This window comes from Heptranchias perlo, chromosome 8 (genome assembly GCF_035084215.1).
Source record: "Heptranchias perlo isolate sHepPer1 chromosome 8, sHepPer1.hap1, whole genome shotgun sequence".
Classification (NCBI taxonomy): domain Eukaryota; kingdom Metazoa; phylum Chordata; class Chondrichthyes; order Hexanchiformes; family Hexanchidae; genus Heptranchias; species Heptranchias perlo.
The window spans coordinates 10,559,626-10,581,920 of NC_090332.1; the positions used below are offsets into that span (position 1 = coordinate 10,559,626).

At 49.8% G+C, this 22,295-nt stretch overlaps 1 protein-coding gene across 1 annotated transcript in view; it reads left to right on the forward strand.

The window, feature by feature from the left end:
• The first annotated feature begins 19,926 nt into the window (after window positions 1-19,926).
• The window catches only part of adss2 (adenylosuccinate synthase 2), a 68,158-nt gene continuing 65,789 nt past the window's right edge, over window positions 19,927-22,295 (forward strand). Inside the window, exon 1 of the mRNA XM_067988638.1 lies at window positions 19,927-20,241. Coding sequence (XP_067844739.1) covers window positions 20,047-20,241 — 195 coding nt within the window. The 5' untranslated portion in view covers window positions 19,927-20,046. The remainder of the gene's footprint in view (window positions 20,242-22,295) is intronic.

The window sequence follows — 22,295 nt, forward strand, 5'->3', positions numbered from 1 at the left end:
CAGGGAGGGCAATGAGACTGCCCGGAGACATCATATGTGGAGGGGAGGATGCAGAACCCATGAGAGACAGAGTGAAGCAGTGTGTGAAGCAACTTTGTCGACAGGTGCAGCGGTTACGAGAACACATACAGGATCAGCAAAGGACTGAAGAAAGGGAACGGCAGGAGGTCGGGAAAAACAGGGAAGTGGCAGCGGTAGGTAGCTGGGTAATGTATAGGATAATACCTGAGAAAGGAGGGTTTAGCCCTAAGTGGGAAGGACCATACCAGGTGTTGATGACGACAGATACGAGTTGTAAACTAGATATGGGAAAGAAGGGATGCCAATGGAAGCATTGGAGCCAGACTAAGCTCCACGCGGGTACTAATACAGACACACCATCTATTTCTTCTTACAGGACTAGGAGAGCGACCAGTCAGGATCTGCAGCATCTTTGGAATGGGTTCCAACGGGTAGTGCCCGTATACCGCCGGGACAAAATTGAATTGGGAAGGAAACCATGGAGGGTCTGTTGGTGCTGCTAGTTTTTGGGAACCCTGGGGATGCAGGGACTGGGGGTAGGAAGCGTTGTGGTGGTGAATAGGTCAGATTCGGGTAGGGGGTCAAACAAAGACGTGCAGCCGGACCAGCAAAAGCGAAGGGGCGCCATTATGCAGTTTGAGGGGCCTAATAAGGGTGCACTCCACCAGGGTAGCCTGCAACCGAACGGGCGGTAGAAACCTACTGGGATTGGTACTAGCGGTGCCACAATTAAAAGGCAGGGTTGGTAGCCCCGCGAACAGGATAACAAATATCGGTAGATGCGAGGGACGAGTGTGTCAACGGTACGAAGGGATTAAGAAATATGCAGTAAACCATGACGAGAGTTTTATTAGTAGTGATATGACTGGACGTATAACCAAGGATGCAATAACGCTGTGCCATTATAAGTTCGGTTATACAGAGAAAGCCCAGCCTGGGTTCAACACCAACACCCGAGTCAACTGCACCATCCGGGCAATTGAACAAAGGTATGAGGGAACCCAGGTGGGATATGAAGGACAAAGCAAATACTGCATCGCCACTGTAGGAAGGGCGATAGATTACGGACACATCAAGTGCCCAATAAACCGGCCGTCGTTTTGTTTCATGCCAAGAATACACTGCCAGATTGGAGGAGAGACATTACTGGACATTCACTCGCGAGAGGAGGAGACAGTCCTTGTTGCGGACGATACTGGTGGGAATTTGGGTCGATACGTCTCAGAGTTTTGGGTATTCATTACCAAAGCTGCCTGAGCAGTTGGTTAGACTGAGGGCCCAGACAGACCAACTGCAAGAGATACTGTACCACATTGAAACATAAGTGCGGGAAACGGAGGGACTCAGCAGGGAAATACACCTAACTACGTGGGGGGACGTTGCGGGGGATTGGGGTACTCAGGTTTGGATACACCCACGGTTGCGCATCATATCACATGTGACCACGTGGTGTCAGATGATCGTGTTAATTATTCTGATACTAATGCTGTGTGGTAAATGCAGGAAACGGAAGCGAAGGAGGCTGGCTCAGACCATAGCCAAGATCAACCACAAGGAGGCAGCAGAGCAGCGCCTGGAAGAACGATTGAAGAAATACACCAAGGAACAGCAAAGGTGGAGGACCGAGAGTGACTAAGGCGACGGGGTGGGCATCGGAACCACACTGGTCTAGGTGGAAATAGAGGGGTAGATCGTGGGAAGTGTAAGAGAAAGAGAGAGGGGAGGATAACATTCTCATAAGAGTCAGAATGTTAGCATAAGAAACCTTGTGGGCAACTGACCAGGAAGCCAGAGGGGGACTTGTGGGTTGGCAACATGGGTAAACGGGGGTTTGCCATGGCCAAAAAGGAAGGCTTGTTAAGTTAGGAGTTTAGGTTAGCGTTAGCATAAGAAAGGATGATGGGAAAATGTTGTAAATTGTATACTGGCTGAAACTGCAAGGAATAATGGGTAGTATGGCCAAAAAGACTAAAGACCTAGAGTCAGCAGCTTTGGCCGTAGCAGTCCACATAAACGTGTTTTATATGAAACCTTGAAACAAGAACACCGCACAAAGATAGTGGTAATTGGAAACCTTGGAGGCCGGATAGGAGGGGGGTTGTAAACCGGACGCTTCTGCATGTGTAAAGCTTGATGTAACAATGTAATAGGGGGAAGTTTTGGTCCGCCAAGGCTTCTCCCTGCAGCCGCTTGAAATAAAGACCTGTTTGCATGGGATGGCTCTCCTGACTTGTCTCTAGAATTGTGGTGACCACTAGAAGCTAGTGGAAAAGCGCGGAGGGAATTCTGCAGACCACTACAGGCTCCATGGAACCTGAACCTGCTGTCTTCTCTCAGGATGACAGCATTCCTGCCCCGTCCCTGCCCTGCCATTCTGATGTAGTGATTGCAAAAACTTTAATTACACATTGAGGTAGTTATTGCAAAACTTTATAAAAACATTGAGGTGCATAGTGCAAAACTTTAAATAGAAATTGAGTTAATTTAGTCATTTTCTACTTTGGAAACAGTTCTAATGTTAACATGGTTGATATTAATAACATTTTTCAAACAGTTACAAATGACTTCTGACGAAGATTTAAGGGCAGCAACAACAATCAAAATTATAATACAATCATAAGAGGATCATTAAGTAACAAAACACCAACAATCGAATAAGAACAAATAGCAAAAAAGTTAACAGACTTGCTCCCTCACAGGTTGTGCCCGAAGGTTGATGTGATGAAGTCTGAGCAAGAGGTGTAATCTGCACGACAGGGGCACCCTGATTCCTCCTGGCCCTCATCCCTCCCTGTGAGCCAAGCCCTCTTGTGCCAAGGGCATGACCTCTGCATCTCGTCCGTTGGCTGTAATCGGGGAGCTCGGAGCTGGGTTGCTGCTGCTCCAAGTGGACACTGGGAGAAGTAGCGTCTGGTGGAGGGCGAGCTGCTGGCTCTTGGGGCCTGGACTGTGTCTATGGTGAGAGGCGGCACATTGGGTGTCACAGGCGTCAGCTGCAGTACAGCCGTACTCGCTGCATTCACCTCAGCTACATGTGAAAGAGCCAGGCAAAGGTGAGCTACTAATGTCCTTGATCTCCTGTCTCACGGAGGCGAGGGAGTCCTGGTACTTGTCGTGCTCAGCAACCATCGCTCGCCTCACCTACCGACTAATGAAGTCCTCTCCCCAGTCGTCGTCAACATAGGGCTGACGTGTACCCCATCTGGACTGGGACGTGTGTGCCCCAACTCCTATAGGCCCCTCACTCCCAATCAATCACGTCCCCTCCTACAGGCCCAGCGCCAGCAACTTGGCGGCTGCCTGTGAGAGGGGAGTCGCGTGTGCGTCTCGCACAGAGACAGAGGGGCCAGGGGAGTTTGAGAGGGGGTGAGGGGTGAGGTGAGGCTCATCGCAGTCAGGCGCTCCCCCCCCCCACATCAGCACCGTGAAGGTGCCATGTGGGGACAGGAGTGACGACGCCACTTTGCCTCCCCTCCCCCCCCCCCCCCCAGGGTACGCACCTTCCTCTGATTCTATGATCTGCCACATCACAGAAGCTCATGTGCTGCATTAACTTTCAATAGCTGTGCAAAAACAGTTCATTACGCTGCACTCCTTTTTAAAAATTACTTTGCCTTTTTATAAAAAGTTTTTAAACCGTTATTTACAGTTAAACTAACTTTCAATAGTTAATAGGTGATTTGAAGTCCGCACGCCTCTGTGTAAGGCTCCTGGCTGAATTGGCGGATGTGTCTTCTCTCACAGACTTTCTCTTGCTCGATTCCAGACCCTGCTCAGTTGCCCTGTAGAGGACGCTGCATGTTTTTCAGCTTCCAATTACAGGAAGTTATCGAGCAAAAGCCTGTGGATAGTTTTTGGGTAAGTGCAAGTCCAACAGGCAGTGGGCTCCGATCGTTCGCCACTCAGAGGTAAGTCCAGGCCTGTATTATCACAGTGCATGCCTGGACTGGGGCCTCACCTGGCAAAAAAAATTTCCGTACTGCAGCAAACTCTCAGCAGAACTGAACAACTCAGTTACTGGCATTCTTGTCTCTGAGTCAAAAGGGTTGCACATTAAAACTCACCCCAGGGGGCCGACTTTCGGGTGACGGAGCGGGTGCGTTGGAGGCGGGGGGGGGGCTCCAAAAATCGCTAAAATGCCGAGCGGGTTCGGAGCCCTGCTCCCACCCGCTGAATAACGGGTTCCCCAGTGACACGTCCAGGGAGTCCCACCGGCAATTAAAGCCGGCGGGATGATAATTTGCATAGTTTGTCCGATAGTTGAGGTACCAGAACTACTTGATTCACTAGACATTTTGGCGGGGGTGCGATTTTGAAGGATCCTCAGCATGTTTCCCATAAGACCATAAGCGATAGGAGCAGGAGTAGGCCATTCGGCCCCTCGAGCCTGCTCCGTCATTCAATGAGATCATGGCTGATCTGATTTTTACCTCAACTCCACTTTCCCGCCTTTTCCCCATATCCTTTAACTCCCTCGCTGATCAAAAATTTGTCTAACTCAGCCTTGAATGTATTCAATGACCCAGCCTCCACAGCTTTTTGGGGTAAAGAATTCCAAAGATTCACGACCCTCTGGGAGAAGAAATTCCTCCTCATTTCCATCTTAAATGGACGACCCCTTATTCTGAGACTGTGCCCCCTAGTTTTAGATTCCCCCATGAGGGGTAACATCCTCTCAGCATCTACTCCATCGAGTCCCCTCACAATCTTGTATGTTTCAATAAGATCTCCTCTCATTCTTCTAAACTCCAATGGGTATAGACCCAACCTACCCGGAATCAACCTAGTGAACCTTCTCTGAACTGCCTCCAATGCAAGTATATCCTTCCTTAAATAAGGGCACCAGAACTGTACGCAGTACTCCAGGTGTGGTCTCACCAGCACCCTCTACAGTTGTAGCAAGACTTCCCTGCTTTTATACTCCATCCTCCTAGTTTCCCGTGCTGTGGGAAACACTCCCTGTTGCAACAGACGTGTTTCAGCCAGCAGCCAGTGGGAGATGCAAATGCTAATTTGACAGGTGGGAAGAAAACGTAATTTATTGCAGCAGGGCACTCTGTCACTTCAGACAAAGTTTTGGCTGCAAGACCTTTGTGTTTCCACTCAAAATTCTTACTTCCCACCCAAAACTCTGCTGTCCAGAACTACTTTCCAGACCCCCTCAAACTGACACCACCAGGATGGGTGGGGGGGGGGGTTGCAGCGCCATGGCTGCATTCACCACTACATCCAAGGATGAGCAACATCACCAGCCTCGCCAGGCACGGCACCCACCTCCGCCACGTGGAGCTCCACAACACAGTGCTGCGCCACAGGCACCTGCACAAGAGCACGGAGGGCAACAACAGAGAGAGCGACGTCGCTGGAGGCACTACCCTCGCTACAGACCAAGGCTCAGCTTCCTAGACCTCTCTGAGGAGCAGTGCATACAGAGGCTCAGAATCAGTCACCGGGTAGTCGTGGACATCTGTAGCCTCCTTCACGGCGAGCTGCTTCCGGCTGGGCCGAGCAGCATCTCCTTACCTGTTGCTGTCAAAGTCACCACTGTCAACTTCTTCACCTCCAGATCGTTCCAGGGTGCCACCGGGGACATCGCCAGGGTCTCTCAGTCATCTGCACACAAGTGCATAAGGCAGGTCACTGAAGGCTTGTTTCGCAGGGCCTCGCACTACATCAACTTCCCCATGGATGACCTCAGCCAGACGGAGAGGGCAGTGGGATTCCATGCTGTGGCTGGCTTCCCAAGGGTGCAGGGTGTAATCGATTGCACCCATATAGCAATACAAGCATCTCCACACGAGCCAGGACTGTTCATCAACAGGAAGGGCTATCACTCCATCAACACTCAGCTCGTTTGTGACCACCGCAAGAGATTCCTTCACGTGTGTGTCAGACACCCGGGCACCTGCCACGATTCCTTCATCCTCCGGGAGTCCACCGTCCCGCCCCTCTTCCACGCACCGAACACCCGTAACGGCTGGGTCCTTGGGGACAAGGGATACCCCCTGCACACGTGGCTCATGACACCTCTGAGGAACCCCACCACCGAGCAACAGCGTCGATATAATGACAGCCGCATCGATACCAGGTCTACAATTGACCATGCTATAGGGCTGCTCAAGATGCGTTTCAGGTGCCTTGATTGTTCTGGGGGAGCGCTTCAATACGCACCAGAGTGGGATGCATTATAGTCGTGTATTGTGCCCTGCACAACATGGCAGAACAGAGAGGGGGGCCGCTTGAAGAGGCCCCATTCACATCTACCACCCACACTGAGGAGGAGGAGGAGGAGGCAGAGGAGGAGGAGCAGGAGCAACCCATGGGTAGAACAACAGCTCACCTGGCTGCTCGTGAGGCCGGTGAGTCACTGATATATGGACGGTTCTCCTAACATCAGACAGTGTGAAGAGTCCAGTCCTCACACCAGCCCCCCCCCCGCTCCCCATCCTGCCCCGCACAAAACAGTCCTGCAACTATACATTCACCCACTGTAGGGTGACCCAATGGGTGGCATCAAGTGTGGGCGTTCATGGTGAACCTCATGAAAGGGCCTTATTATGGAAGCCAGTCAAGTATGGCCAAGATGTGGCAGTAGTGGTGACAATAATAATATTTAATGTGAGTTTAACAAAAAGCAAATATAAATAAAAAACATGACAAACCGTCAAACACCCTCGTGTATCCCCTTCGTGCTTACAAAACCTTCGCCTTTCACTTCCGACTACTTCTAAGTGGTGCTACCCCTGTGGCTGCCGCAGAGGTAGTGGCAGGTTGCTCTTGTTCATGCCCTGATCGATTAGATGCTTTGGGCCTATGCCCTCTGGGTTTTGGTGCCCGTGAGGGCCCCTCCAAAGACTGTTCCACCTGCACCTCGGCCACTTGGAGAGGAGGCAGCATTGCGGGTACTGGTTGAGAGGGGGATAACGGGTGAGACGTGGGGGCGCTTTGAGTGAGGTTATCCACTTTGGTTGTAAAAACAGAAAGGCAGATTATTATCTGAATGGTGGTAAATTGGGAAAAGGGGAGGTGCAACGAGACCTGGGTGTCCTTGTACACCAGTCGCTGAAAGCGAGCATTCAGGTGGAGCAAGCAGTTAGGAAGGCGAATGGTATGTTGGCCTTCATTGCGAGAGGATTTGAGTACAGGAGCAGGGATGTCTTCCTGCAGTTATACAGGGCCTTGGTGAGACCATATCTGGAATATTGTGTGCAGTTTTGGTCTCCTTTTCTGAGGAAGAATGTCCTTGCCATGGAGGGAGTGCAACGAAGGTTTACCAGACTGATTCCTGGGATGGCAGGACTGATGTAGGAGGAGAGATTGGGTCAACTAGGCCTATATTCACTAGAGTTTAGAAGAATGACAGGTGATCTCATCGAAACATATAAAATTCTAACAGGACTAGACAGACTAGATGCAGAGAGGATGTTCCCGTTGGCTGGGGAGTCTAGAACCAGGGGTCACAGTCTCAGGATATGGGGTATGCCATTTAGAACCAAGATGAGGAGAAATTTCTTCACTTAGAGGGTGGTGAACCTGTGGAATTCTCTACCACAGAAGGCAGTGGAGGCCAAGTCATTAGATGTATTCAAGAAGGAGATAGATATATTTCTTAATGCTAGAGGGATCAAGGGATATGAGGAAAAAGCAGGAACAGGGAACTGAGTTAGACGATCAGCCATGATCATTTTGAATGGTGGAGCAGGCCCAAAGGGCCGAATGGCCTACTCTTGCTCCTACTTTCTACGTTTCTATGTTAGGTGAAGAGGAGTGGGAGGAGGTGCATGTAGAGCATAAATACCGGCATAGACCAGTAGGGCCTGTTTCTATGCTGTAAATTCTATGCAATTCTATGTAATTGTGTCTGGCAGCTTTTCTGTAATCGTATAAAAAAGGATATGTGTTTCCATGCTTTGCATAGTACCTCCCAGATGGTGATGCAACTAACAATTTTTGGTTTCTGCCATGGTCCTATGCTCCAATATTAATAAAGTGTGCAAAGGTGTGTACACTTCCTTTGAAATACTTCCTTGTAAGAATATAGATATGTTTTTATATTATTCTAATGCAGAACAAAGGCAGAACAGTAATGCAGACGGAATTGGTTTAAACTGTGTTCTTGCAACTCCTGTCTTTTCCCCTCAGTGGCGCTGACAACATTGGAGAAGGATGAATTTCAGGGCCAAAGACAATGCACTATAAGGAGAGGCACATCTAGATTATTAAATATATAAGCCAGTTGGATAATATTGAGCTAAAAGGGTTGCGAGGATTAAAACACATAGTTAAATTGGTTGACCCCCGAATCCGGGCATGGGCATCGCGGTGCACAATTAGCCCACACCCGGTGGTACCGACACAGCCAACACATTAGATTGGTGTTGCAACTTAATTTACCTGATTGACGCGCAGCGTTGAGGCCCAGCTGCAATCGTCTCTCCAGTTTCTCTGTTCTCTCCTCTTCTCACCAGCAGGGGGGGCCCAAATCTCAGGTGAGTTGCTCGCACCTCTCAAAGGCAGGCTGCACCTCTTAAAGGTAGCCTGCACCTCCTATTTGCAAAATATAAGATACAGGTCCGCACGGAGTCTGAACGGAGATCAGACATCGCACACATAAAACAGAGATTCAGGTCCCATCCCTATGTTTACAAATTGTTGAGTTATGTTAAAACATTGAGTAAAGGTTGCGCACTACTAAATCCCACATCCTCCAATCTGCACACCAGGCCTCACCAATCTGCCGATCTGACGTTGTACCAGGCCTGTGAGAGAGCGTGCACCAAGGGTTTCTGTTGATGCACTAGTGGCCTTGGTGCAAGAGGTGGACAGAAGGAGGGGCATCCTATATCCGCAGGAGGGCAAGAGGCCCTCCAGGCGTATGCTTTCGAGGTAGTGGGAGGCAATAGAGGACAAAGTCAATGCCAGCGCATAGCACTACGAACATGGATGCAGTGCAGGAAGAAGTTCAATGCTTTGACACGAGTGGTCAAGGTGAGTGAGGTCAACTGTCAAGTGGCATCTCCTACCAACTGCACCACTAGCCGCATCCACTGCTCCAGGCACTACACCCCCATCACCCACCTACCAACAAATTTTTTCAATCAGCACTCAACTCTTCCAATCAGATACTTCATCTCACCCTCACACATTACCACTGTTGCAAGCCGCACACCCACAACTCATAGGTCACACACCCTGGCAGCTATTCAACAATGACAGGCACCCAAGCATCACCCAAACATCTTGCGGGACCCTTACCGACACACGTCCCGCTTTCTTGCAGGAGAAGGTGGCGCATAACAGGAGGCAGCGAGTGGCAGTGGCATTTAGCCCCTTGAGCCCGTTCCACCATTCAGTAAGATCATGGCTGATCCATGACCTAACACCATATACCCACCTTAGCCCCATATCCCTTAATACCCTTGTTTAACAAACATCTATCAATCTCAGACTTAAAATTAACAATTCAGCTAGCATCACCTACCATTTGTGGAAGAGCGTTCCAAACTTCTCCCACCCTTTGTGTTTAGAAGCATTTCCTAACTTCACTCCTGTAAGTCCTGGCTCTAAATATTAAGCTATGTCCCCTAGTCCTAGGATTCAAGTATGGGAGACCTCCAAAAACAGGTACAAATGCATCAGCAGCCAGAAGCAATAATCCAGCAACTAACCTGTAAATCCTGGATGGTCCCTTTAATTGCGCTGGTGGGAGGTCCTCCATGCCGTCTAGGACATGTTTAGCTAGTCGTGGTTAAGGCAGTGCGCTGGTTGGAGCGTTAAGTGCCAATTGTGTCTCTGCCTTTAAATCAGCGTTGCACACTGATCTAACGCAAAATCATCCTTACTTTACATGTTGCTGGCATTCGTTATCTGCACCCCTTTACCAAGATGGCGTGCGGCGCACGTCACGCTAGAAGTGTATGCGCGCATCCCTGACGCCATTTTGGAACTTCAAGAGGCCGCGTAGCGTCGAAACAACAGGCGCTACTTGGCCGAATTTCGAGCCCATAGGCTTTTAAAACTCAGTCTTTTGATCACAGCAGGGTAGAGCGTAAGAGAGGAGATTACTGCAACATAAAAAGGCAATAGATTGCTATAGAGCGTACAAAGGTTTGTACAACAAAGTTATGGCTTGGGAAAAGCAATGATAGAAAGTAACGGTATGGAATGAAAAGACTTGAGGCCCCTCTCCCTGACTAGCAATCTTTTCAAAGAACTGGGGGTCATAAAACACAGTGATGCATCCAGCAAGAATTAGACCATAAAAGAAAATGGTATAAAAAGAGATACAACATTTTGCTCAGCAGGAACTTTGCTTTGCCGACCTTTAAGACCAGGTATGTGAATAGGCTTGGATAAAGGGAATTAGGGGTTACGGGGAGCGGGCAGGAAATTGGACATGAATTTAGATTTGAGGTTAGGATCAGATCAGCCATGATCTTATTGAATGGCGGAGCAGGCTCGAGGGGCCGATTGGCCTACTCCTGCTCCTATTTCTTATGTTCTTATAAGCAATTCTTGCAATTTACCCCTAGAAGTTCCCTGCGCAAATGGTTTCAGACTTGATGCTCGATGTGTACTATTCTATATGAAATGTTTAATGATGAGTGTTTTGAAGCAAGAATAAATTAAGTTAATTCTTAGACATATTACTGTCTCTAGCATTACGAATCTGTCAAAAGGATAAGGAAGGAATTGTCTCAACACTCCTGATTCCATTAAACTTTTTCCTTATTTGTATCCAGGTCCTGCAGACCTATGAGAATCCATTCACTTTCTCCACTGAACCTGTTCACTCTGTCTACTACCTCCATCCATGCAGTATACATCTCTGGTTTACCTGTAGGGTGGCTCTCCATTCCAAAGACTGCCACTCTCCTTTGCTATACCACCAATGCCTCTTCCTAAAAGAATCAGTTGTCCCAACCTTGCATCTTGGCTCCACTGCATCTTCCACAAAAACTTATCTCTAAATATGGAAAGAAGCATTTCCCCTCTAAGAGCACACAGCAGTCTTTTGAGAGCTGCTGCATTACCAAAAGTTCCATCCCCAGCCAATTGTATTTCTGACCTAGCTCCAATGTCTAGTTTCCAGGTGCTGGAAGCCTATTACAATTAGTGGGAGGAGCTGGCCTCACACAGTTCTGGTGAGGCCAGGGCCCCCCCCCCCTCTCCCCTCTCCCCTTCTCCCCTTCCCCCTTCCCCCCTCTCCCCTTCCCCCCTCTCCTTCCCCCCTCCCTCTCCCCTTCCCCCCCACCTCCCCCCTCCCCTTCCCCCTCCCCCCCCACCTCCCCTTCCCCTCACCTCCCCATTCCCCTCACCTCCCCTTCCCCTCACCTCCCCTTCCCCCCTCCCCCTCACCTCCCCTTCCCCCCTCCCCCCACCTCCCCTTCCCCCCTCCCCCCACCTCCCCTTCCCCCCTCCCCCCACCTCCCCTTCCCCCCTCCTCCCCTTCCCCCCCTTCCCCCCAACCTCCCCTCCCCCCTCCCCCCCCTACCTCCCCTTCCCCCTCCCCCCAACCTCCCCCTTCCCCCTCCCCCCAACCTCCCCCTTCCCCCTCCCCCCAACCTCCCCCTTCCCCCTCCCCCCAACCTCCCCCTTCCCCCTCCCCCCAACCTCCCCCTTCCTCCCCTTCCCCCAACCTCCCCCTTCCCTCCCCCTCCCCCCAACCTCCCCCTTCCCCCTCCCCCCAACCTCCCCCTTCCCCCTCCCCCCAACCTCCCCCTTCCCCCTCCCCCCAACCTCCCCCTTCCTCCCCTTCCCCCAACCTCCCCCTTCCCTCCCCCTCCCCCATCCCCCCAACCTCCCCCTCCCCCCTTCCCCCAACCTCCCCCTCCCCCCTTCCCCCAACCTTCCCCTTCCCCCCTCCCCCCTTCTTCCCCCCTCCCCCCTTCTTCCCCCCCCTTCCCCCCTCCCCCCCACCTCCCCTTCCCCTCACCTCCCCTTCCCCCCTCCCCCTTCCCCCCTCCCCCCACCTCCCCTTCCCCCCTCCTCCCCTTCCCCCCAACCTCCCCTCCCCCCCTCCCCCCAACCTCCCCTTCCCTCCCCTTCCCCCCTCCCCCCAACCTCCCCCTTCCCCCTTCCCCCTCCCCCCTACCTCCCCCTTCCCCCAACCTCCCCCTTCCCTCCCCCTCCCCCATCCCTCCCCCTCCCCCATCCCCCCCCTCCCCCATCCCCCCCTCCCCCATCCCCCCCTCCCCCATCCCCCCCCTCCCCCATCCCCCCCCTCCCCCCTTCCCCCCTCCTTCCCCCCCCCTTCCCCTTCCCCCTCCCCCCCCCCTTCCCCTTCCCCCTCCCCCCCCCTTCCCCCCTCCCCCTCCCCCCCCTTCCCCTTCCCTCCCCCCCACCTCCCCCTCCCCCCCCCACCTCCCCCCCCCACCTCCCCCCCCCACCTCCCCCCCCTCCCCTTCCCCCCCCACCTCCCCCCCCACCTCCCCCCCCCTCCCTTCCCTTCCTTCCCCCCCACCTCCCCTTCCCCCCCCCTTCCCCTTCCCCCCCCCCACCTCCCCTTCCCCCCCACCTCCCCCCCCACCTCCCCTTCCCCCCCCACCTCCCCTTCCCCCCCCCCCCCACCTCCCCCCCCCTTCCCCTTCCCCCCCCCCCACCTCCCCCCCCCTTCCCCCCCACCTCCCCTTCCCCCCCACCTCCCCTTCCCCCCCCACCTCCCCTTCCCCCCCACCTCCCCTTCCCCCCCACCTCCCCTTCCCCTCCACCTCCCCTTCCCCTCCACCTCCCCTTCCCCCCCACCTCCCCTTCCCCTCCACCTCCCCCTTCCCCTCCACCTCCCCCTTCCCCTCCACCTCCCCTTCCCCCCCCCTTCCCCCCCACCTCCCCTTCCCCCCCCTTCAACATAAAATGTTGAAAGAAATTTATAACGAGGTACAATAAGCCAGCAGATAAACAGCAATTTACACTCATACTTTAATCTGCCTCCAAAACCGAAGTAACAAAGTGTTTGAATTCTTAGAGCACTTTTCAGTCTCTTTAATTGAATCTTTTGATGGTTCTTTATGTAAAATACGTTAAGGCCCACGATGTTATGTCTCACTACAGTGATTTGGAAATGAGTTCAAACAAGTGAACTAAAGAAATGGTCAATGAGCCTGCAAGGTATGGTCCTTCATCACTCATCCCAGGCTAGTGAACTATCAATCAAACTAGAAACAAGCACAGTGTTAGGAAATGCTCGCAATCATTGTTAATAAGCACTAAGAACAATTGTCCAACCAGGAAGTGCTAAATGCACCCAATCTCCTTTTATAGAAATAGAAACAGAAAATACTGGAAATACTCAGCAAGTCGGGCAGTATCTGTGGAGAAAGAAACAGAGTTAACATTTCAGATCAATGACTTATCATCAGAACTGGAAGAAGCACAGAGCCAGGGGAGGGGAGGGGGGGGGGGGGGGGAGGGGGAGGGGGGAGGGAGGGAGGGGGGGGGGAGGAAGGGGAGGGGGGGGGGGGAGGAAGGGAGGGAGGGGGGGGGGGAGGAAGGGGAGGGGGGGAAAGAACAAAAGGGAAGGTCTGTGATAGGTGGAGGGCAGGAGTGATTAAATGACAAAAGGGATGATGGTGCAAGGCGAGGAGGGTGCTAATGGGATAGATTAAGAAACAAAAGATGGGTTTAGAGGAGCTGTAAATGGCAACAGCAGAACCATTACCAGCACCAGCTGTCCAAAAAAATGGGAGCAATTGTTATGATCTGAAGTTATTGCAATCAGTGTTGAGTCCAGAAGGTTGTCAAGTGCCTAATCGAAAGATGAAGTGCTGTTCCTTGAGCTTCCGTTGAGCTTCATTGGAACAGTGTAGGAGCCGGAGGACAGAGTAATCGGAGTGAGATCCAGTTCTGACGAAAGGTCATCGACCTGAAATGTTGACTCTGTTTCTTTCTTCACAGATGCTGCCTGACTTGCTGAGCATTTCCAGCAATTTTCTGTTTTTATTTCAGATTCCCAGCAGCCACAGTATTTTGATTTTGATCAGAGTGGAAGTGGGACGGAGAATTAAAATCGCAAGCGACCGGCAGGTCAGGGTCACGCTTGCGGACTGAGCGGAGGTGTTCAGCAAAGCGATCACCCAATCTGCATTTGGTCTCCCCTATGTAGAGGAAACTGCATCGTGAGCAGCAAATACAACATACTAAATTGAAAGAAGTACAAGTAAATCGCTGTTTCATCTGGAAGGAGTGTTTGGGGCCTTGGACGGTGGGAAGGGAGGAGCTGAAAGGGCAGGTGTTGCATCTCCTGTGCTTACACGGGAAGGTGCCGTGGGAAGGAGAGCGGGTGTCGGGGGTGATTGAAGAGTGGACCAGGGTGTCGTGGAGGGAACGGTCCCTTCGGAATGCTGAGAGGGGAGGGGAGGGGGAGATGTGTTTGGTGGTGGCATCACGCTGGAGGTGACAGAAATGGCAGAGGATGATAAGTTGAATGTCGAGGCTGGTGGGGATTGATTGGGCCTCCGTTCAAGGAAGAAGCGGAGGGCCCGCAGGCCGTCCTGTTGGGGGACGGAGGTGTAGAGGGACTGCACGTCCATGGTGAAAAGGAGACGCTTAGGGCCAGAGAACTGGAAATTGTTAAAGTGGCGGAGGGTGTCGGAAGAGTCACAGATGTCGGTCGGAAGAGACTGGACAAGGGGAGAAAAAATAGAGTTGAGATAGGAAGAAATAAGTTCCATGGAGCAAGAACAGGCTGAAATGATGGGTCTCCCAGGGCAGTCCTATTTGTGGATCTTGGGAAGGAGGTAGAAGCGGACTATGCGGGGTTGGGGGACTATGAGGTTGGAGGCCGTGGCGGGAGGATCTCCAGAGGAGATGAGGTCAGTGACAGTCTAGGAAACTATGGCTTGATGTTTGGCGGTGGGGTCATGGTCCAGGAGAAGGTAGGAGGAGGTGAAAGGGGAGTTGGCGTTCAGCCTCTGCAAGGTAGAGGTCTGTTCACCGCACAACTACAGAACCGCCTTTGTCAGCTGGTTTAATGACAATGTCAGGGTTGGACCTGAGAGAATGGAGTGCTGCAAGTTCAGAGGGAGGTAGGTTAGAGTGAGTGAGGGAAGTAGAGAAATTGAGACAGCCTATGTCACGCCAGCAGTTCGTAATGAAAAGATCAAGAGAGGGTAAGAGGCCAGAGGGAGGGGTGCAGGTGGAATGAGAACTCTGAAGACTGGAGAAAGGGTCCGCTGTGCAGTGGAAGACTCCTGGCCAAAGAGTGGAGACGAAGGCGATGGAAGAAAAGCTCAGCATCGTGTCGAGCTCGAAATTCATTGAGGTGGGGGCGTAAGGAGATGAAGCTGAGGTCTTTGCTGAGGACTGATCGTTCGGGATCAGAGAGGCGAAGATCAGAGGGGATAGTGAACGACAAAGGTGAGATTGGAGGGAGGGATGGGGTCAGAGGAAAGTGAAGGGGAAGAAGGATCAGGAAGGGCATTGGTATCTAAGATTTGTTGAAGCTTGCGGTCCTTGTGCCTGAAAGGAAGAAAAAAAGATTTTTGTTAAAGCGCGGATGAGGCGAAGGATGAAATGGAACTGTGGAACGGGAAAATTCTGAAATAGAGTGAGTCGATGCTGCTGAAGATAGAGGTTAGTGCGTGCATGCGGCGGCCCGTGGCGTTGAGCGTGGATCTCAGGAAGCAACGACAACTGAATATCATGGGGATATCTGTAATCACGGGTGGATCTGAAACATGAAGGGTGGAATTTAAGTTGGAATTCCACGTGGAATAAGTCGGACCCGGAGACAGTTGCTGAGTAAAGAGATGTGGCTGTGAAAGCGAGTTTTAGTAAACACCTGATCAAACACGAGGACGGAAACAGGGAACAATAAAGGTGAACAATGAAGGTCCTTTTATAGAACAAAGTTTACTTTCAATGGATCAGCAATTAGAGCTAAGAAAAATGTCTGCCAAGTGCCTTGCATTCAAAGGCTCATAGCCAGGAGAAAATTTCTGTTGCAATTAACTTATAATGACTTGTAAGTCAGTATTTTCTGTAATTATCTCTACCTCCCCTACAAAGGCAATGGGACTTTTCACAAAAGGCAACCAATAGTTTCATATTTTAAATTTGCACTACAGCAATATAAAGTTCTGGTTAGATGCCAGCTGGAGAATTGCATTCAGTTCTGGGCACCGCACCTCAGGAAGTATATTGGCCCTGGATGGGGTGTAACACAGATTCACCAGAATGATACCAGGGCTAAAAGGGTTAAATTATGAGGTCAGGTTGCATAGACTAGGCTTGAATAGAGGTCTGATCAATATAGAAGATTAAGGAATGAATATAGAAGATTAAGGGGTGATCTGATTGTGGTGTATAAGATAATTAAAGGATCTGATAGGGTAGATAGAAAGAAACTATTTCCTCTGGTGGTAGAATCCAGAACAAGGGGGTATTACCTTAAAATTAGAGCTAGGCAGTTCAGGGATGATGGCAGAAAGCACTTCTTCACACAAAGGGTAGTGGAAATCTGGAACTCTCCCAAAAAGCTGCTGAGGCTGGGACAACTGAAAATTTGTCCTGAGATTTGTCCTCAAAACTGAGATTGAGAGATTTTTAATGGCAAGAGTATTAAGGGTTACGGAACCAAGGCGGGTAGATGGAATTAAGATACAGATCGGCCATGATCTAATTGAATGGCGGAACAGGCTCGAAGGGCTGAATGGCCTTCTCCTGTTCCTATGTTCCTAACATGCGCTGCTGGTGTGCACCAAAGTGGAAAATGTCCCCTAAAGTCTCAATCAACTTATTAAGGAAAGCAAAATGTTTTGAGTTTTTCTGCATCTTGTTTTATAAGAAATCTATTAATAGGTCAGGAGAATGGGAAACTTGTTTAGGATTGATGCCGACTTTGCATCTTATTCTTCAAGGAGCAGAGAAGCTGTGATTTAAATTTACAAAGATATACTTTGCTTTGGAGAGCACAATTGTAGATCCATTTGATTGATATATTCTTGTTAACAGTTACAGTAACAGATACATTACTGTTATTGGGCTGTTTAATCAAAATAAATTGAAATAGTAGCAGGAGATATTTAAGATATCAGTGTGGTATTATTCACATGATCAAGACTATTTTTTATTCTATCCCACATTTACATTATTCACAAATTATTTTTTGCATTTTTCCCCTCAGTTAATTTTTGTGGTCGTATTAACATTTCCATATCTGATCATAACACTTGTTTTCTTATTTAAATAGTCAATATCTGATCGTCCTAAAGTGAGGTCACCTTCCTAAATGTGTAGCTTATGAATTTCATTCCCAGGTAAATCCAGAATCAAGGGGATGGAGGTTTAAATCTTGGTTCTAAGTATCATCTTGACTTGGTTGGTAACACTCGTGCCGCTGAGTCAGAAGTTTGTGGGTTCAAGACCCGCTCCAAGATCTAAGCACATAACCTTACCAACCTCCATTCTCCCTATTGCCCACTGGTTTCAAAATTCTTGTCCTTTTTGTTTGAAGAAATTGATCCGTGGCTATGCTCCACCCTGCCTCGGCAGACTCCCACAGCCCTACATCCTAGCTCAGAACCTTCACTCTTCCATCTTTGGTCTCCTGTACATCCCTTGTACGCCTCTATTTCACCATCGATGGCAGAGCCTACAGCCATTACACATTAGTACTTTGGAATTTACTTCTCAAACCCCTCTGCTTTGTTACACCTCTCCTCATTTTCAAGTCTCTTCAATATCTACCAATTCGACCAGGAGACACAACAGTGCAATGTCATCACCTCGTTTTCCAGCGTCATCCATAAGCAAAGAAATGATTTGTTGCAACCAATATAACACCGATAATAAAACTATGATTTAATTTGGTTTCGTTTGATTTATTATTGATCAGTCAAGATGACATGGGTTTAAGCTCAGTGCCACCAGTGGAGGACCACGTTTGTGCCTACCCCCAACCCCGCACCCTTTTTAAGGGGCTTAAAAAAAGAAACCCCCTTTTTTAAGGGATTTAAACAAAAAAAAGTCACTACACTTCAAAGGGAATTCGTTTTATGCCAAGTACCTGATAATATAAATGCAAGTCTTTATTTCACTTTTTCCTCGATTCTTTTTAGCCCCAGTGTGGTTCTCCTGTAGTGTTGCTCACAGGTCAGTGGATATAAACTCATGTACATCATTTTTGCATTGCTGCTTCTCATTTTCTCACGTATGCTTCTGCAGCTCTTTCTCTTTCTCAGTTTCTGTCCTATCCCCTCCAGCGGGAGGTGGAAAGTGTCACGGGGTGAAGGGGTAAGGGAGCCTTCATGGACCACAGGCTGCATTTTCCAAGCTATTGAGGAGTCCCAGACGGGGAAGGGATCTAGCCGCGGTCTCTAGCTGTTGTTCAGTTTGGGAAGTGGCGGAGGGGGGAGGTGACATCAGGCTAGGGCCACAGATCAGCTTCGAGAGGGAGCATAGGAACAGGAGTAGGCCATTCAGTCTCTCAAACCTGTTCCGTCATTCAGCTAGATTATGGCTGATCTGAACCATATCCATATCCCTTGAAACCCTTACCTAACTAAAATCTATCGATCTCAGTCTTGAAAGTTTCAAAGTACCCAGCATCCAGAGCCTTTTGGGGGAGCGAGTTCCATATTTCCATTACCCTTTGTGTGAAAAGCGCTTCCTGATTTCACTCCAAAATGGCCTCGCTCTAATTTAAAGATTATGCCCCCTTGTTCTGGATTCCCCACCATAGGAAATAGTTTCTCTGTATCCACTGTATCAAATCCCTTTATCATTTTAAACACATCGATTAGATCAGCCTGCAACCTTCTAAGCTCAAGGGAATAGAACTCAAGTTTATGCAACCTGTCCTCATAATTTAACCCTTTAAGCAATGTTATAATTCTGGTGAATCTGTGCTGTACTCCTTCCTGAAGTTCAGTGACCAAAACTGAATGTAGTAACCCAGACCAAGGCTCTTTACAACTGAAGCATCACTTCCTCACTTTTGAATTCCAACCCCCTTGAGATAAAGGCCAACATCTCATTAGCCTTTATGTGCACTAACTTTTAGTGATTTGTGTACATGGACACGAAAATCCCTTTGCTCCGACACAGCTCCTAGTCTCTGACCGTTAAGAAAATATTCCGATTTGTCTTTCTCAGATCCAAAGTGGATAATCTCACACCTCAGCACAATGAACTCCATCTGCCATAGTCTGCCCACTCGGTTAGTCTATGCTCCTTTGCATCTTCCTGCTCCCATCCACATAACTTTCTGTGTCTCCTAGCTTAGTGTCATCTTCAAACTTGGATATACAACTCTCTATTCCTACATCCAAGTCATTAATATATATGATAAAAAGCTGAGGTACCAGTAGAGATCCCTGGAGAACACTGTTTGTCACATCCCACCCATCAGAGAATGAAAAGAAGACATTTTCAGTGGAAAATATTGCAGGGGGCGCGGTGGTAGCTGGCACTCCTCCATGTTTGCTCCCTGACCCTGTCTCATCCCGTTGTCTCTCACTCCTTCCACCTGTCCTCCTCTACCATCCCTTGAATCGCCAGATATCACTCCTGCGGCACCCACCGGTCGCAGAAAGCCTCAAGCGTACCGGCAGACACCGCGTGCTCCCTCTCCAGGCGCGGAGAATGCCACGGTCCGCGACTACTATCAGACCCACGAGGAGCTCCACCGACCTGCCCACCCCCTCCTCACCGGGGGCGGCCAAAGATCAGGAGCGTGGGACTGAAGTGCAACCAGAACTTGAGGAACAGTTTCCCCCCCCCCCAACTTAAATATTGAAATAGGGGCTGTAACCTAGAGACTGTGCTTATGTTGAGTAAATGCTAGGGGCATTTCGCGCACAGAAAGATCCCAAAGGCGTATCTCTCTCTTAAAGGGTCTATTTATGTTTAAGAGTGAGATACATTAAACAGCAAAGAGGCGGTATTGTTAGTGCAGTGAGCGGGACAGGACAGGCACATTTGGCAGAGTGAGGGCGGGAAAGGCAGGGAGGGAGGAGCTAGGCCGCCGTGCGTTCAACTCCCAGTCAGAGCGGCTCAGACACCGGACTGAAGATAACCCGGGAGATCATGACGGAGAATGGCGGCCTCGGCCTCAATGGAGAGCTCTGCTGCGGGCCGGACTTAGACCAGAGGCTGAGGCTGAAGAAGCCCGACCTGGGCAACAAAGTGACGGTGGTGCTGGGAGCGCAGTGGGGAGACGAGGGGAAAGGCAAAGTGGTGGATCTGCTGGCGCAGGACGCGGACATGGTCTGCAGGTGTCAGGTAAGGGCCTCGGGCCTGGCGGGGGGACCCACCGGGCCTGGCGGTGAGGGGAGCCCCGGGCCTGGCGGGGGGGGGGGGGGGGGGGGAAGCGGCGAGAGGAGCCCCGGGCCTGGCGGGGGGGGAAGCGGCGAGGGGAGCTCCGGGCCTGGCGGGGGGCCGAGTTTATTTGCCGTTGTGTTGCTCCCTCCTGGGCCGGTAGCGGCGGGGTTTGTCGGTTGGCTTCGGTCCCCGGAAACATGGTGCTGGGCCCGGGATGGAGCCTGTGCCCCCATTCGCTTGTATTCAGCCCGGTTTTGGGGCCTGTTGGTCCGTGACTCGGGAGCCCGGCGGCTGTCGCTTGGCCCACAGAGCGGGGCTGGGGGGGGGGGGGGGAGCTGGAGCTGCCTGGGCCGCATTGCTGCTTTCTCTTTCGATCTCTCCCCCCTCTCTTTTGTCTTCTTTCTCTCTCTAAAACCCCCATTTATATCCCGGGGTTTTCTGCGGTATGTTTGGATCTTGATACCGAGCACGTTGTCTGCAAAAACGGAGAGGAAACTGTTTTTTATGCATATTTTCAGTGGGGATTTGCTTCGTTGTTGAAATGTTGGCTAAAACGCCAATGGGGGGGGAATGGATGTTTATTCAAACCTCGCCCTTGTTTCTTTAGTCTTGGTTGCAAAAAAAATGTCCTTGGCGGGAGTAATATTCCAGCGAATCAGCCACATAGCCCCGACTCACTGCTGGAGAACGGATCACATCTTTTATACCTTTTTAACCCTAGCCTCATTTGCACTGTTTCCAATCTCCTAAAGACGCAGTACTTTAAATCCTTCGACTCACGAAACACCACCGGACACAATCTTCCATTTAAACAAACTTCGCCGTTCGTCAACACACAAGATAGAGACGAGGAAGGAGATTGATATTTGATCACCGCTTTATTCATCGAGTTCACAAAGAATGGCCAGGAGCACACTCCACTCCAAGACAATAGCGATTGCCTTAATCTGTTTCCAAACCATTTTGTTTTTATGAAAACGTTTTGGCAAACTTTTTCTCACCGATAATAAATAACATTGCCCTCAACCACATAATTGTGATGGTATTTTTTTTTAAATGTACAGAACTTTTAAGTCTTCCTACATAACATTCGCTGCACTCAAAAAAAAAATTAATTGTGTGAGGCATTGAGACGTTGCAATTTGACGCAAATACCATGTAAATGGCAGTATTATTTGTTTTCCCCCCAAAAATTTACTGGATAGTCTTTTTTTTAATGAAGATTATGTCTGACTGTCACAAAACTCTGTCCTCTTTAAAAACAACTGCATCTAGTCTGTAATACAACAGCAACAACTAACGTATACTCCAATACAGTACTAAGGGAGTGTTGTGTTGCTGTCCTTAAATTGAGGTCCTGGCGATGTTAAAAGATTCCATGGCACTGTTTGAAGAAGAGCAGGGAGTCCTTGGCCAACATCTTTCAACATTTTTCAAATATGAAGTCTTTTGGGATTTTTCCAAGAGACATGACTAGATGATATTTAAATGCATGTTTCTCCTCTACGTAATTTAGGAATGATGTAAGGACGTGCACAGCACCAGGTTATAGCCCAACACCTGACGAAGGAGGTAAGCTCTGAAAGCTTGTGATTTAAAATAAAACTGTTGAACTATAACCTGGTGTTGTGCAAGTCCTTACATTTGTCCACCCCAGTCCATCTCCACATCATAATTTAGGAATGCTTGATGCATTCAGCTTAAAGTGGAAAAATATTATCACTAGCAATGATGTATCAAACTTTAAGCACAGGATTAAGTATTGTAGTGTGTTGTCCTGAAAGGAAAATGGGTAAAGGGTAGTATGATTTACAGTCAGCCTCCAGGTACATTGAAAGAGACTTTTTTTTAATCTCTTGCTTAAGCCAATATGCTGGAATTCCAGCTCTTGCATGATCAGAAATCTCAATTGAATTGAGATTGTGCATTGGTGCAGCACTCTTTACTGGATCAATTTATTAATTGACCATAAACTTACATAGAATTTACAGCATAGAAACAGGCCATTCGACCCA